We start from the raw sequence: 17,078 nt of genomic DNA, 5'->3' as shown, positions 1-17,078 counted from the left end.
CTTTCAGGAGCTGGACAAGTAAAGGAAACAGACTCTCCCCGAGCCCCCAGAGGGAACCAGCCCTGCCCACACACACCCTGATTTCAGTCCAGTGAGACCCACTTTGTACTTCTGACCCAGAAAACTATAAGATAATAAATGTGCATTGCTGGACATCATTGAGTTTTTGGCCAACTCAACAGTGAGCCTCATCTTTGGGCCCCTCCTGGTCCTGGGCCCAGGTCCGTGGCCACCACCCAATGAGCAGTGACCTGACCCCAAGCCCTGCACCTGGAGGCCTTGGCCACATTGGCCTCATCACTGCACATGGAAGGAGACTGACCCCTACCCTCTTGGCTGACACATGCTCCAGCTCCAGATCTGCCCTTGACCTTCTGGATGACCTTGAGAGAATTCCTTATCTTTCGTTTCATGTTCTGGATTGGTGGGGACTGGAGTGGAGACTTGCTTTATCCTCAGAGTCCATCTCACTCTGGGGAAATCAAAACCAGACCCAACAGCAGTGTGCTCCCCACCTGAGGCAGGTGACTTGGAGACGCAGGCCTGGGTGCCCCTGGAGGGCCAGGGGTCGCAGACATAGTGGAACAAAATCCCAGCCCAAGGGTTTGGGTCCTCTCTGAGCTCCCACAAAGGGTGAGCCCTGCCCCCCACCGGCCCAGCAGGAGGCACTCACGCCCTCGGAGGGCCCGGGGAGAGACAGCAGGCCTTCCCAGTGCCAGACTCAGCAGGTGGAAGACGTCCTTATTGCGTGTAAAGTGGAAGGTAATTATGCTGTGCTGTAAATTATGCACAACTCAGCGACTGCATGAACCCTCCAGACAGAAGCAGGGGCTGGCAGGAGCATAAACCCTGTAATGGGAACTCGACTCCTTCCCTCTCAGACGCAGCCCTGGGAGACAATGCTTCCCTGCTCCCTCTCTGGGGGCTGTGCTCCTCGGCACCTCTGCAGAGCTCGTCTATGCCCTGCCCCAGGCCAGCGCTGTTAGGGGATGGGTGGGGGGCAGGGAGAGGAAGGTTTTCCCGCGGAGGAGGGGCACTCATTTTCTAGCTTCAGCTCAGGAATCAAGGACTGCAGATCATAAGATTGCAAGAGGCAGCAGATCAGGGCCTTGTGGGAAGATGAAGGAGCAAGCCACGAGCATCTCCTTCCCCACGCAGCTGTGCACAGACTCAGCTTGCCGAGTGTGCAGGCGAGCGGCTTCCACAGCTCCAATGGCGCCTGCTTTAGAGGCTTTCTTGGGAACTGGGCTGTGGCTAGAAAAACATTTCCAAGACCAAAGCTCCTGGCAGCCAGCAGAGTCCATTTGTAATAGTCTTGCGTAGAATGTTCCCCATGATGTTTCACTGTTCTTGGCCTGAGTGCAAAATTCCAGAAGCGTCCCTGTCTCTCTGCATCCCTGTCCATTCACTTAAGATTTCAGAGCTGCTGCGAGGACCCACAGGTCCCCCCAGGAGCCCTGATCTCATCTGGTAGACAAAGAACAACGGACACTGTACAGCTGCAGCTGATGGACCTAATGGGCACCGCTGACCCCAGCCAGGAAATCAGACTGCCCTCCAAGTTCACACACACACACAGACACACACACTGGTGATGTGTGCCACTGTACCCCAAACCCCATGACCTCAACCCCACACCCCCTAGGGCTAACGAATCCACTTTCTCCTCTGGAGTCAGTGAGAGGGGAGCACTCAGCTAGGAGTCCGGGGCTTGGAGACCTGGGTTCCCAGGCAGGCTCTGCCTTAGGCTCTTTACAAGTGGATTTGCCACTGAGGTGTTGGCTTCCTTGTTGATAAAAGAGGTTGTTGGGCTGGAGTCCAGTCCTGAGACAGTTTCTAAAGTCCCTTCCAATCTTAATTGTAGCTCTGATTCTTATTTCCTCTTAATTTTCCAATTTGGTGGCCATTTGGAGTGGCAGCATCTGTCCCCCAGGGGTCCTGGGTGTCACTTCTCCTGGCGTGGGCAGCTCCCTTCTCTAGATAACCGCACTCTCCCAGTTGCTGCCCTGCCCCAGGGGCTCCGTCTGTGCCAGGACCACCATTTGATGCAAGGTAGAAAGGGGGCTCAAGACTCGGGTGCAATTCGCAATCCCGAGCGCCTATGGCGCCGGCTGAGGTGGGGCTCGGACCCCCTCAGCCCTGTCCCTGCCCCGTCTGCAATCCTCACCGCCCTTTCCCTGGAAGTGACCCCCAGTCCTCACTCGCGTCCAGAGCCCTGCCCCAGGTGCTGCCTCGGGGAGCCTGACTCAGGACCACTCTAAGTGGGAGGAAGGACTGGACGCCTCTGGGAAACTTTCCAGGTGACAAGAGTGAGTGGCCCTCATATCCGCAGAAGCGCCTGCCCCTTGACGAGCTCCACTGGCCCGACACGACCCCGCCTTGGGGGTGCTGGAAGGCAGACCCACCGTCTCACCCAGGGTTGGCACTGCCCAGCGGCAGAGGGTGAGAGGCTGAAGGAGGCATTCCCATGCTCACTGGAAGTGCTCACTCGATTAAGAGCTGCTGATTTGAAAAAGTACTGGGGCATCTTTAATGGATTCTGCAAGCAGACGAGTATTTCATGTGAAAACTGTCAAGAAGCCAGAAAGCCTTGGGAGGACGGGTGTCAGCTGACTGGAGGAAGGAGTCCACGGGTGTGTGGGGAAGAGAGGATGCCGCAGAGCCAGCTCCGGGCCAGCCCCTCAGGACCACGAGCCCACGCCCTGCCCAGCTGGCTCTGGAATGCTTTCCTGTTTTCTAGAACAAACACACATAACTGCAAGGTTTCTGGCAAGCCAGTGGTCTTCCTAAGCACCACGGGGAGGCTTCTGGGTCCTGAGACGGTTCTGATAAGCAACAGGGATGGAGCTGGGGAGGTTACGAAGTCGTTGAAAACAGCCGAGTGAGGATAATCCACCATCCTTGTTGGGATGAGCTGGGACCCTGCCATGGGGAGCTGCAGAGGGTAAGAGTCACAGGCCTTCAACTTGGGGTCCCAGGCCACTGCTTCCGGCTCTCATGTGACCTGACACCAGGCTGAGGACAAGCAAGTGGGTCTGGGCAGGTGGGTCTGGGCAGGTGGGTCCCGGCAGCCATGCTGCAGAGAGTCGGGGTTCCCACTGAAGCCCTCTCCATGCTGGAGCAAACTGGGTCCATGGCCTCCTCTGGTGGGGAGAGGAAGGGGGGATCTGCACAGGTGATGCTACAAGCCTGACCCCCATCACTCACTGGCCCCACCTGAGTCCCTCCCACAGACAACCAAGCAGCTTTTCAGCAAGGACCAGTGCCTCAACGGAAACTGGTTCCCCTGGGTGCCTCTGTCGAGGGTGCAGTCTCAGGTCTGAGGTCCTTGGTGATTCCCTGCTACATTCCCTGAGGAACTGAATGTGCTCTGACCCTAGGAAGGACATGGTCCCCAAAGCGCTCCCTGCCGCAGGGCACCCGTGTAGTTCTCCAACAGGCCGACATACTTCCTTTTCTCACGGAGGGGCTGAAGTATTTCCAAGCTTTGCTGGTAACTTAAGAAACAGGTTTAATTCTTTGAAGATTTATATGCCCAAGTTCTCCCTAAGATCCTAGACCAGTGTTTGTTGTAAATTTGGTGCTTTGTGGGGGATCATGAACTCTTTAAGCCCCTAGCTCTTGGGTACAGAGATGCCCACCTAATCATGGGTTGGAGAGAGCAGCTGGGACAGCTCCAAAGTGCATGGAATTATCACCGACTCCCTAATGTGCCACCAAGGAGCTGCCAGAGAAAGGAAAGAGTGGAGCTAATTAAGGACATAATAGGGGATTATTACCCAGGGTAGAGCTGAGTGACAAAATCCACTCGGCACGCATTTACATCCAGGTTATCCTGGATATAAGTGGGTTCCGGTGCCCCAGGTTCGGGTGCCCTGGGGAAATTTGTGGAATCGAACCAAAGAATTGGTGGCAGTGTAATTAAATGCAGTTACCCTGGAGAAATCTGCCCATCCACTAGCTAAGGTTGATTTCAACTAGACCGAGCCAGACCGTAACATGCAAAATTAATTTTATGTACCTCTTTAGGCACACTTTAAGTAATATGTGTATGCTCCCCTTCCCTAATCATGCTGTGCAATTTCTGGAGAGCTGACATATCCCACCTTCTCTTTAACTGTCTCCATATCCCAGAGGTTAAAATTAGTGCATCAGAGCCACTTAAGCCTGGGACAGTATATCCACAATTAGCAGCCCCAATACATGAAGATCTGGGTTTTATAAAATGAAAGATAGGGGTTGTTGCTTTGTTGTAAAAAAGGATTCCCACTGTCGTCCTTCAAATCATAAAATCCACACAAACTGTAAGGGGTAGAAGACCCAGCTGCTTTCCTCTCCAAGCTTCAGTTGCAGCCCACTGGGCGAAGGAGATACACCCCAAACACCCATTTTGGCCCTCTCCCCGCCTGCTAGTTTGCCCTTCGTGCCCTGTCTCAGGAGGCGTGCCCTGCCCGCTGGGACAGAGCCAGGTGCCCAGGGTCACGGTCACCAGAGCTGAGATCTCGGAACATGAAAGGGCAGGAGCTGCGTGCCCTTTGCTCGCTCTTCACCCTCTCCCAGCCCATCTCCTGTGCTCCACCTTCTCTCAGGCTCTGTCTCCTGGGCCGGACTGTGCAGCCCACCTCATCCCCCTGGTGGGCTGGGGGTGCAGCCTGCTGACACCCAGGGTCGAGGAGGAGGAGGAGAGCTCCTGGCCTGGGGCGTCTGGGCCAAGGGAGCAGCTTTGAGCCTGGGGGGCAGCTGCAGCCCTGAGGAGCAGCTTTGGGCCTGGGGAGCAGCTGTGGGCCTGGGGAGTCTCACCATCTCTCTGGTCAGGTTAGGGATGCACCCTGGAATTCTAGACCGAAGACCGCCAAGAAGTGGGGGCTGTGGATGCTGCACATACAGATCCCAGGCTGCCAGAGGCTCCCGGCTGTGGCCTGTGGAAAGGGACGGCTCAGCAGTCCGCTCTCTGTTTTCCTGTGGGGGACACCAGCTCCCCTACCCTTCCTCCTGAGGTGGAAAACACACAGGGGCCGTGTTCTGTGTAGAGACCCAGAGAGAGAAGCAGGAAAGGCAGGGTTAGGGCAATCTCCGCCAGGGCTTCTCAGAGAAGATCTCACTTAGCATCAAGGGCGGAAGTTTGAGCTAAGAACAAAGATTCAGCTGAACGTGTTCACCTATTCTGCTCCTAAAGATCTCCATTTTTAAACTTAATTGTGTTACTCCGCATTTTGAAAGCAAAAATTGTCTATCAATCTTTAGTTATTGCACTTAAACTCATTTTCCCACTTTGAAATAATGAACAGCATAAAAACCCGGATCAGCGATGGCAGGAGCTGATCCGAGCGCCCAGGCCGACTTCCGTGCAGCCTTGCAGAGGGAGAAGCTTGTTCCCCACATTAGGATATTGCCCAAGAACTCCATACTGTCCTCAAAGAACAAAAGGCTTCCAAAGAATTCCATTTGCCCATTGCCAAGGGCTCCCGGAAGAACGTGCCTTTCTGGTGATGGACGTTGCCTTCTCCTCGCTCTCACTACCATCAGAGACCCGGCGGACCTTGAACCCAAAGGGGCTTGTTTCTCATTGCAGCAGAATCCCAACCTCGGACTTCTCTGCCCAGTTTAAGATCGACTGAATCACCCCCTACCCAGTACAGGCAATGGTGAACAGGGGCTCCCTGAGGCCTCGCAATGTCTCAGGAATAAAGCAGGCCCACTTTATTTTATTACACTAAAAACAGGCCAAGAGGAAAACTGGAAATGGCACATCTCCACTCTGAATGCGAGGAGCTGCCCCTCTGGAGGCCTCTTAGCTGTGACTCTAAATGGCAGTGTCCTCGCACAGTTTCTCCCATTTGCCTTAACTAGCCCAGGTTGACATTTAATTTAACGTCAGCACCTCCATGCACACACGTAACACCTACCCTGGCCCTTTTATTTTATTTTTTTTTAACTTATTAAAAGACTCAATTATCCAAAAGGGACAAAATGACATTTGGGTTCTCTTCAAGGGCATCTATTTGAAAGAGTGATGCAGCGCCGTCTCTCAGCTCCGTTAGCGTGGCGGCGTTTCCAGTGGCTGCACACCTGACAAACAGGTGCACGCTGACGTGACCGCATCGGCCGTCCCTCTCAGTAAGGTAATTCCTAAGGCTCTTTCCCTCGCTGAACAGCACCCAAATGTGCTAAGCTTTGGGAAATTTTCCTATCTTTCTTAAAAATTCTACCAAATTCATTCCAGAACATTTTGATATTAACTCTTTTAATGCCAAAAATGTTATAGTCTTTAAAACACTACAGAGAGCCTACTTTAAAAAATACCACACTTAAGAGATTAACAGTTATCTAGAAATAAAAGGAGATGTTTCAAAAAGATTAACAGGTACCCGAATATCAAACCTAGTCAGAATAAAAGCTGCCGTGAACATCGCGTCTGGAAGACCAAGCAGTGCAGGTGGGATTTTGCAACACGGCTCAGCTCTTCAAAGCTCGCGGCCCACACGTGAGGTCCAGCGTGTCCACTCGAGCACACCCCCGGCCTCTGCAGAATCTGTCCACCCTCGTGCCCCTCTAGGGCAGAAACACGGGCGTGGCTGTCCCTCCCCTCCCCCTGACATCAGGGACAGGCCCAGGCTAACCTGGGGATGCATCACCCCGTCTTGCATTTTAGCTGCCTTTGCTTCTCATGAGAAAATCATCCAGCGGCTTTGCCAGAGCGGGATCTTCTGAAGGGGTCCCCTTCTCACTGAGGCAGAAGCTCCTCTCTTTAATTAAGCACATGTTAATCTCTTTCTATGCATTTTAAAAAGAACTATGGGTTGGGCCATTAGATCATTGGCATTAAAAAAAATTACAGCATGTTGATTCAGATTTTTTAGAAAATGATATAATTCTAAAATCAATGTCCAATTTTTTTTAGAAAAAATTCATGAACACAGCCAATAACTTATAAATTCACTTTTAGATCATTTAAAATTTTTAATTCATCTTTAGCTCTGGAATTTATTGTAAGGTAAAGTAAGCCACAAGCTCGTGGATTTTGCACTTTGTTTAGCAATTGCCTCGTGAAGTTTCTCCACATCATCAACAATTCCAAGAAAACTACTTTAATTACCTCCCCCAAACAAAATGTTTTAATTCCCAAAGAATTATCATTTGGGTCAAAAACCAAATTAAAAAAAAAAAGAAGTGGTAAGAACCTCTCCAAAGAGTAAAAGAACAATATGATACTAACATACCTAAAATATGGGCTGATCTGAAAAATAATTCAAATTTTATTGACACTGTTGTTATGATACAAGCTCAAACTTCTCACGTAGAAATTATTAGGACATCACTTTTTAGGAAAGTGAATGTGTACTCTTTGTGCTCTTCTTTCTCCTTAAAATATTGTACCCCTGATTAATGTATTCTTGAAATGATCTGATGGTATAAAGCTAAATGGGTTTCTGAATAACAGAAGTGGCTCGAGGATTTACTCTGGACCCTGACGCTGTTTTGAGGGTCTCCCTGGCACGGGCAGGGAGCCCAGCGGAAGTGCAGGGCTCTCTCCTCATCTTCACGCGCTGTGCTGACACTGAGCCCGTGTTTCTGGGGTGCTTAGTGGAACACCAGCACTTGCGAGGAGGTTACCCAGCAGACCGTCTCTCTTGGCAATTAGGCCCAGGAGAACCACGTGTAGTTAAGAATAATTAAAAATACTCTTTCTTTGTGTTTGGCCTTCCCTGTGCCTTCCTTTGGCTCTTTGCTCCAGCACTCCTGCCGAGATGGGGAGAAACCATTTCCTTTGCCTTCATCACTTTTAAGTCAAACCATATTATACGTTCCCCGCCTGGTGTTTGCTAAGGAGCAAATGAGGCAGAAAAATACCGGAGGATTTTCACATGAAAAGGCAAGTTTCTTTGCCATCTCTACAGACATGAAGCTTAGGGTCTTAGGTTTATTCTCTCGTCCCCTCATTCAATTTCTCAGCCTCAGTATTATTGGAAATGAAACAATACTAGAAAAAGCATTTTGGATGTTTTGAGTAGATTCCAAGACATTTTGTCCATTATTTTTGTGCTTCAAACCTCCCAGCATCCGCCTCAGAGCCTAGGGGCTGCTCAACAAATCTAGAAGCCCTGATGTCAGGGAGCCGGGCGGGATGGGCCTGGGGGGCCCTGGAGAACAAGGGGTGCACGAGACGCGTTCCCAGACTCGCCGTGACCTTGGGGAAAGAATTCACAGGTCACAGCTGGGAGGCCCAACGCTGAGTCGAAAATGCATCCCCAGGGAAACCGGGGCCCCTCGGTGCCCTGCGGGTCTCGCTGTCCTCCCATGGCCCGAGACCCCACCCCGCAGCCCGGCTGGCTCCTCAGTGGCACCCCCGCGCCATCTCCCTGGCGAGTTGGGGAGAAGGTGGCCAGACAGCAGCCCCCTCTCTCCCGCATCACTCCGGCGGGAAGCCCACCGCCCAGACCAAATCCTCCCACCCCCACCCCAATCACACACCCCTGCACCCCAGTGCACCCTCCTGGCCCCAGCACTCCTCCCCACCAACCCCGCTCCCCCTTTCCATCCTCTGGAAGCCCCCTGCCCTCAGGAACCTGCAGGGACCTGCTCATGGCCCTGTTCCCGGAACCAGTGGCTTCCACCCCATCGGGCCCCGCTCCCCCACGCCCTCTCCTGTGCCCCCGTCGGGCCCCGCTCCCCCACGCCCCCTCCCGTGCCCCCGTCGGGCCCCGCTCCCCCACGCCCCCTCCTGTGCCCCCGTCGGGCCCCGCTCCCCCACGCCCCCTCCTGTGTCCACTGGCTCTGCTGCAGGGACGGCGTGCGCTCCGGGTCATCACGGCATACGACAGACACCCCTCAGCCAGGCTCAAGCATGTCCTGCACTGATGGGTGCGTTATAGGAAAAGGTCTGTGCTGAGAGGCGGCCAGTGACCTGGCAGAGGGAGGGACGAGTGGCCGAAGTTCCCGGAGCCTGTTGGGCATTCTGCATTGTAGCCGACATCTCCAGGAAGGCAAAGGGCGGTGACCTCAAGGAGAAGCTCCTTGGGGGCAAAGCTGTGACCCCCACCCAATCATGGCTCCCAGTGTGGCGTCATGGGGAGTGCCATGGAGCCCACGGTGTTCCCGGGCAAATCCCAATCCCCCCCTCCCCCCACAAATGTGAGTTACGGTAAGGGTTGCCGGCCTTCGTGACACATTTGGGGAAGTTTGGCAATGGCAAATCCCACACTGTGTTTGGGAAAGGAGGCAGCCCCCACGAGGCGTTCCATTGCTGGAGTCAGAGGGAGGTGGGGTGGCCCCACGGCCCCTGGGTGCTGCCCACTGACGCCCACCACCCAGGAATGGAGAGGGCCCCACGGACCCCACCCGCTCCCCTCGAGACAAGAGTAGGGTCCCCGAAGAGGCAGCCGATCAGGGCACTGCCAGGGCACCCCGACGTGCTCTCCGAAGGGCCCTCCCAGGGGGGCTCCTGGGAATGAAGAACTAATAGCCGTATCTGCTGCCCTCCCCGCCGGCCTCCGCTTGTACCTGGACGCATGTTAAACGCATGACAAGGCTGCTATTTCTGTTCGCTCAGTTAGCTGCTCCCTCCCAGCTGGATGCCACACTCCAATCTTCAGATTTTAAACTAATTTTTACTGTAATAACCTTTTTACTCTGCTTCCAAATTACTCCAGCATAAAAGGGCATCTTTAAAAACCAAAGACAGTGGCTCCCTCGTGGAGGCTATTTTGAGTGTGGCACGCTCAAAGATCTGGACTTCTCATGGGACAGCTGGAGCGGGCCAGAAACGTCTTTAATTAACGTTCTTTCAGTTACTCTTTTTCTTGGAGTAGATGGAAAAAAGTCCTTTGAAGCTTAAAGCACACGACACTTTTCTCAGACACTGTCTTTCACTGATATATAAGCAACAGCATTATTATTTTAATCCACACTCACAGACACATTGGAGTATGATAACTTATCTCTTAACGGCTATTTTTTCTTTCTGCAGAATGTGACAGCGCTGGAGAACTATGCCTGTGATGAGCTGCAAATTAATTTTTTAAAACACAGCCTTAACTAAGAAGCATGTAATTCCTCCTTGGCGACAACAAGCACAGGCTGCGGTGAGACAAACGTGTTTCCCCCTGCCCTCGGGTCTCTGAGCGGCTTACCAGGGGGATCCGGGCACCGGGGCTGAGGCCACTGGTCTGTTGCCTTTTGCTGAGCTGTCCTCTCTCCTCATCAGTATGGACGGAGACTCCTTTAAACCAAAACAAGGAGAGAGCTTTCTTTATTTTTAATTTTAAACATGCTTCTTGGAATTACAAGCAACCAAATGAAAAACAACAAAAGTCACCTGCGGTGGCTCCTGCCAACGAGGGCACGGATAAGGCCCTTCTCAGTGCGGCAAAGCAATCGGGCTGGGCAATTACACTGGGAATGTAGAATTAATGGTACAGCAGACTGCAGGATAGCTCAAAGGCAGCCCCTTCATTTCCTAAATTGTCGGAGCTGCCTGCTTGTCCAGCAGTGGATGGGGCAGAGCTGGGCAAGAGACACCTACAAACACCTCCATGTTCTGGGTACAGAACATCCCACTGGCTTCACCTCTGGGCGAGGGCACGATCCAGTGCTGTCGCTGTCCCACCCAAAGGCTGTGTTTGGTAGCGCCTCCGATTTTCCAGAACTCCTTCTGGAGCCAGGCACAGGGAGGAAGTTTTACCTTGTGCAGGTGACTGATATCCAGTTTCCCCATTTAAAAAATAAAGAACATTTGAAACTTATGCTGTCTAGAAGAAAATGAAGGTTTATTCCCCAAAATTTAAGAAAATATATATGACTGCAACACGTGATCATTGTCATTACGGACAGAATTTAGAGAGAAACAGAAGTTTTTTGATTTGGATAATTAAAACTCTAACATAAATGTAGTCTCCCGATTCGATGCACAGTGTATGGAAGGCATTATCGTTAAATAATAGGTTCTGCGGTTGCAAGAAAGAAATGAATGCACACTGAGTACAGTAAATTCTAGTGGTTAGGGAAGTTTTCTTTTCTCCCCCTTCCCAGTTGTTCCCATGATGTTAATCTCAAACTTAGAATAACATGATAAAGATTGTGTTCACGCCCTCTAGGAAGATCAGGTGGAGATAGAGATATACCAGGGCAACAAATGAGGTCTTAGCAGAGAAGGCAGGTGCAATGAAACAACTAGATTCATTTTATTTTTTAATTTGTGTTATCTTAAAATTTTAGAGTTTCTGTTTCCTTCATTGTGAAGTCAATACTTCATGATATACATAAGTGAGACGATGATTAACCATTTGACCAATGAATCAAAATCAAATGAAGTCTGTGCTCCGGAGTCCTGCAAGGCGGCATACCCAAGGCAGAAATTGCCAGACAAGATGAGCGAGGACCACGTCAGAAGCTCAGCATGCTGGCCAGGCTGCCAACGTGCTTGCAGAGGCCACCAACGTGCTCGCAGAGGCCACCCATTTCACTGCCTCAGCCACCTTCCCAACAGAGTAGTCAGAAAAGCGAGTGCTGAATTAAGGAAGCACTAAATCCTAAAATTTGAACAAAAAGTGAAAAGAATCCCAAGTATCTGTAAGAGCTGAGGATGAGATAAAACCCAAACAAGTAACCCTATCAAATGTGATCCCTGGGTAACTATTGGTAATGAGCAGCTGACTCTCCTTGGCGCCCAGTGAAATGAGAACCGAGAAGATTCCATGTTGTCATGAACTCTCCTGGGCGAGAGGAGTCCAAAGAGGAGGATCAAGAAGTCCTCAGAAGAAAACACTTAGCAGAGGACATTTTGAGAGGCCTCTGGCCTGAGCGTGAGTCCTGGAATGGAATGAATTCTACTGAAACATCGCACAAGTAACAATCCCAAAACAAAGGGCTATCTCATAGCCCTCTGGGCATGATGATTAACGTTTATGATAATGAAGTTTAGGAAATGATTTTTAATTTGTATAATTAAATTTACATTTGTAAGTTTAAGGACAATTTTTTGGACTTTTCTGTTAGCAGAAAATATCTTTGTTCCTTGTGAGAAAATGAGACCAGGATAAATAATTAACATAACAGGGAGTACTTAGAAACAGCTGTCTTTAGAAAAAAATTAAGACCAGAGTTTATATTACTAATCCAATTAGAAGATCTAGAAAGGGGGATTTTCATTATGAAGTTAACTGAACAATGGAAACTCAATGAGGAGTCTCTGAGTAGGAGATCACCTCAGCTAATTATTCAAGTAAATATGGTTGGACATCATCTGTGATAGGTACTGAAATTTAAATCTGGCAATGCTAAGATTCTCAACCGCTAATTACCAAGGTCTTCTCCATGAGGCTTACACTGGTTATGATTTTCTGGTGGTAATAAAAACAGCTAATCATGGTATAAAACTCCTCTTCCATGCTAAAGTAATAAAAGTGAATTAGACTCTCAGAAACCAGTGATAATGAAGGTATTTATTTAAAGCACTAGAAAGGCTATCTGTTTAATTAATAAGCAATTTTGGCATGGATGTTAACCTCTTATAGGAAAATCATATGTCAGGAAGCAAACGTTTAATTTGCACTAACAGTTGTGAAAATTTATGTCGTTTCATATCAGCCCTAATGAACTCGCAGAAAGGGTGACCCAGGTGATCATGGCCATGAAAGATGCCCAATGGGGAAGGGGCACTGAAGCCAGTGAGAACAGGGGAGCTACAAGAACCAAGGCAGAGAGATACCTGGCAGAAGGAAAGGAAGAGAAAATCTAAACACAGATCCTAAGACTGACCAGAGGATCCTGTGCATTTGGCCAATCAGAGCAATGAAGTAATGTGAGAGTTTTAAACATAGCAATAAAAGGGGATCACTTGGATTAATTGGAGGAGGGCTGGGCTATCACACACACTAGTGCATCAAATATACTGTTATGGTCAATCTCTAAAATGACATTGGGTGGCCCCTACCCCAATCAAGATAGTGAAGTGAGATGCTTCAGGGCTCTGTACCCCCATAGAAGTGTTGAACAACCCACAAGAACTGCAGAAACATGTTTCTCAAAGTTCCAGAAAACAGTTAAAGGACCACAGTAAAAGAGTAAGTGCTGAATGAAGAAAACTGCTTCTTAAAAGCAGTAGGATCTTGTGGCACCCTGGGTGGTCCCTGCCTCACCCTGCACAGGCTCGGTGGGGAACATACTGGGAGCACGTCTGTCTGGGTCAGTCTGTCTGGTGATGGCCTGAGGGATGTGCTATTCCCAAGCATGCTCTGAGTGTACAAGGCAGTTCAGAGAACATGAATAAAGAATACTGTGGGAGAGCAGCCAAGTGGATTTCTGGCTGTAGGACATACAGTGCAGTGCCCAGGACAGTGGGAAAACTGTTTCTTAGGGAAGAGGGGACATTCAGAACCGTGTAAACAGGGGAATTTCTAGGACTGCATATGCCAAAGATGGGACACATGTGCACCAAGGATCTGAGAGGTCCCCACGCTTTGGCCGGGAGCTATTCTTTAAACTCATTATATAGGTAAGCCCTGAAGGAGAGCAGTCACACAGGTCAGTCTGCAAAGACTAGGAAAGGTGTTTTCATTTTTAACTTCTTCTTCTTCTTCTTTTTTTTGTTAGCTCCTAGCATTCAAGGAAAGCTCTGTCAAAACTCTAGCTGGATACAAGTTTAAGGAACAGATGCCCCAGAGTATAAATTCCAGTGATAACACATTAAAATATCATAATGCCCAGATTTGCAAAAAAGGGCACAAAATATACTAAGAAACAAGGAGTGATGACTCAGGCAAAAGAGAAGATTAATGCATTAGAAACCACAATGCATTGGACAAGGCCAGGGGCATGCTAGACAGACACTTAGAAAATTAGTCCTAAATACACCAAAAGAACTAAAGGAAAATGTGCACAAAGAACTAAAAGAAATCAGGAAAACAACATCTGAACACAAAGACAATAGCAATAAAAAGATGGAAATTTTAAAAAGGACCAAACAGAGCCAAGTACCACAGTAACAGAAATTAGAAGTTCCCTAAAGGTGTTCAACAGCAGATTGGATCTAGCAGAAGAAAGAATCGGAGAACTTGAAGATAGGGTAATTAAAACCATTCAATTTGAGGAGCAGAAAGAAGAATGAATGAAGAAAAGAGAACAGAGGAAACTGGACACACACTGTGGGAGTCCCAGAGAGAATAATCAAAGAAATAACAAGACTCATTTACACAGCCAAGACACTCAGCGAACTCCAAACAGGATAAACAAATAGACCCACACTGCAGCATATTATAATCAAATTTTTGAAAGCCAAAAATAAAGAGAAACCCCTGAAATCCCCAAGAGAGAAGCAACATGTGGGAGACTCAGTAACATTATATGCTGGTTTCTCAATGGAAACCACGGAGGCAAGAAGGCGGTGGGGTGACATATTTAAAGTGCTGAAAGCAAAACCTGCCAAGCAAGAATTCTGTGTCTGGCAAAAAATGTCTTTTAAAAATGAGGAAGAGATTAAAATGTCCCCAGATAAATAAAAGCTGAGGGAATTTGTCATCACTAGACTGGCCCTACAAGAGATGCTAAAGAGAGTTCTGCAGGTTGAAAGGAGAGGACAACAGACAACAGACCACACGGCACGAAGGAATAAGGCCTCCAGCAGAGGTGGTGATGGGTAAATATAAATGCCAGCACTGTTGTACTTTGGGAGTGTATCTCCACTTAATTCCTACAGGATCCAGAAGGCAAATGCATGAAATGTAATGATATCTCACTGCTTTTGGACTCATAATGTATAGACATGTAATTTGCAGCAAGAACTACAAAAAAGGAGAAGGACAGAGGGGTACAGGAACAAAGTTTGCCTAGACTATAGAAGCAAAGCTGGTATCAATGCAAACAAGATAGTTGAAGATTTAAGGTGTTAATTTAAGCCCTATGGTCTCTCCAAAGAACATATCAGAGGCAGGCTCCTAGAGGCGGAAATCAGAGTGCAGATTTCCAGGGTGGGGGCAGGGAAAGGGGAGTTCATGCCTAATGGGGGTAGGGTTTGTCTGGGGAGACGGAAGGTTTTAGTACTGGAAGGTGTAATGATACTGCAATATTGTGAATGTGATTAATCCCACTGAATGGTATGTTTGGGAGGGCTGAGTTGCAAACATTTATTTTGCATGTATGTTCCCACAATTTTAAGGAGAAGGAGAAAGAGAAGAAGAAGACAAAGAAGATGAAGAAGATGAAGACAAAGACAATGAAGACGAAGGAGGACAAGGAGGCAGAGAAGGAGAACGAGACGGAGAAAGAGCAACTAAAGAGACAATGACAATTGCAATTCACGATCTTGAATGCGATCTAGTAAAGGAGGAGAAAAGTCTCAAAAGGACATTATTGGAACATACGAAAAATTGGAATACAGACTGTAAGCTTTTATCAATGTTAAATTTCTTGAACTTGATAACTGCATGTAAAGTGCTTATATAAGTGAATACCCTTGTCCTTTAGGAAATGTTCATGGCAGTATTAATATTTCAAGGAGCATGAAGTATGCTACCTATACTCAAGTGATCAGAAAATGGATGGACGGACGGACGGATGGATGGATGGATGGATGGATGGATGGACAGATGGATGGACGGATGGATGGATGGATGGGCGGATGGATGGATGGATGGATGGATGGACGGACGGACGAATGGATGGACAGACGGATGGATGATGGATGGATGGATGGATGCTTGGATGGATGGTTGGATGGATGGATGGATGGATGGATGGATGGATAGATGGATGGGTGGACAGACGGATGGATGGATGGATAGATGGATAAATGGATGGATATGTAGACAGAATATGGTAAATGTGACAAAATGTTATATTTGTGGATCTGGGTATCTGGGTGGTGGGAGGGGTTAGGGGCATGTTGCAGTTCCCAGGTTTTTGTAACTGCCCTGCAAGTTTGAAAGTATTTCAAACTAAAAAGTTTTTAAAGCACCATTTGGCAAACATCCAAAGAGGAGGACCCAGTGTTAGAATTTTCCAAGAAAAACAAACGGGGTTTGCATTTTCTTGTTAAAATCCAAATAAGAGCTGCATCCTTGTCTGCGTGTCACTGTCTAAATGCAGTCTTGGCCCTGTGCATATTCATGTATTCTGCCCACAATGGAAATGCAGAGAAAGTGTAAACTGGAATGCAGGTTCCTCAAGCTTCCTCCCGATGGAGCGCCCACTGATGACGTTCCGGGGCCATGGACACCCCACCCCTTCTCTTCCTGGGTCTCTGGAAATGCCTCGCTGGCTGTGGTTCTGCTTCACACAGCAGAATGTCAGTCATTCTACACCAGCCAGGGATTCAAAGGAGTACTGGGGGTCACAGACCCCTCTCCCCCTGAACCTGGGGTCTAGAGTTTTTAAAGCCGTGCGGCGAGTCGCCTGACCCACCTTGTCTTGCTGGGCTCCAGCCCTGAGCTCCCTCTCGGCTCGCAGCATCAGGGTGGGGGGGCGGGCGGGCCGGCTGCACTCTCTGCTTTTATCTGTGGGACCAAAGCAATTGTCATCAACATCTCATGTATCACAGCAGTTTGGGAAAATGAAACAAAGACAAAGGCAGCCCTGGAGAAGACTCCAATCGGTGGGCCAGTGTGGCAAGATGGTGGCAAGATGGTGCGCAAGGGTGGAGCACTCAGGCCGTTTCCAAAGGGGACGCCAAAACCTCAGGGCCACGCGCTCCTCCTCTTGCCATCAGGTGCGACGTGAGCAGTGTTAGATCCCAGAAGAAGAAACTAACATGTAGAAGGAGTTTCTAACTCAGGGGCCCCACAGCTTATCTCACAGAAAACAGGTGCCCCATAAACTAAAGAATGAAGGCTGTTCAAAGCCGTCCAAGGCTGTTCCAGCCTCAGTAGCACCTCGAAGGTGGGTAAGGCAAAGTCAGATATGCCCATAAGACGAACAACCAAAAAGGTCTGCTCTCCCTAGCTAGATAATGCAGCTGCTTTCCTAAAAAGAATATTGTCTCAGAATTCTACCAACCAATCAGCCCAAACTGGATAAGCACTTACCCAATCGAGGCACAGAACATCCCAGCAGACACCCTACCCAACGTGGGTTCCTTTTTTCGTTAA

At 49.0% G+C, this 17,078-nt stretch overlaps 1 protein-coding gene across 1 annotated transcript in view; it reads right to left on the bottom strand.

The window, feature by feature from the left end:
- LOC119510916 (transcription elongation regulator 1-like protein) overlaps window positions 1-16,450 on the bottom strand; it is a 69,259-nt gene extending 52,809 nt beyond the window's left edge. Inside the window, exons 1-2 of the mRNA XM_037805344.1 lie at window positions 16,396-16,450; window positions 10,131-10,219 (exon numbers count right to left, since the gene is read on the bottom strand). Coding sequence (XP_037661272.1) covers window positions 10,131-10,219; window positions 16,396-16,443 — 137 coding nt within the window. The 5' untranslated portion in view covers window positions 16,444-16,450. The remainder of the gene's footprint in view (window positions 1-10,130; window positions 10,220-16,395) is intronic.
- Window positions 16,451-17,078: the final 628 nt, after the last annotated feature.

Source organism: Choloepus didactylus, chromosome 15, assembly GCF_015220235.1.
Source record: "Choloepus didactylus isolate mChoDid1 chromosome 15, mChoDid1.pri, whole genome shotgun sequence".
Classification (NCBI taxonomy): Eukaryota; Metazoa; Chordata; class Mammalia; order Pilosa; family Megalonychidae; genus Choloepus; species Choloepus didactylus.
This window is presented reverse-complemented; position numbering and strand designations above follow the sequence as displayed.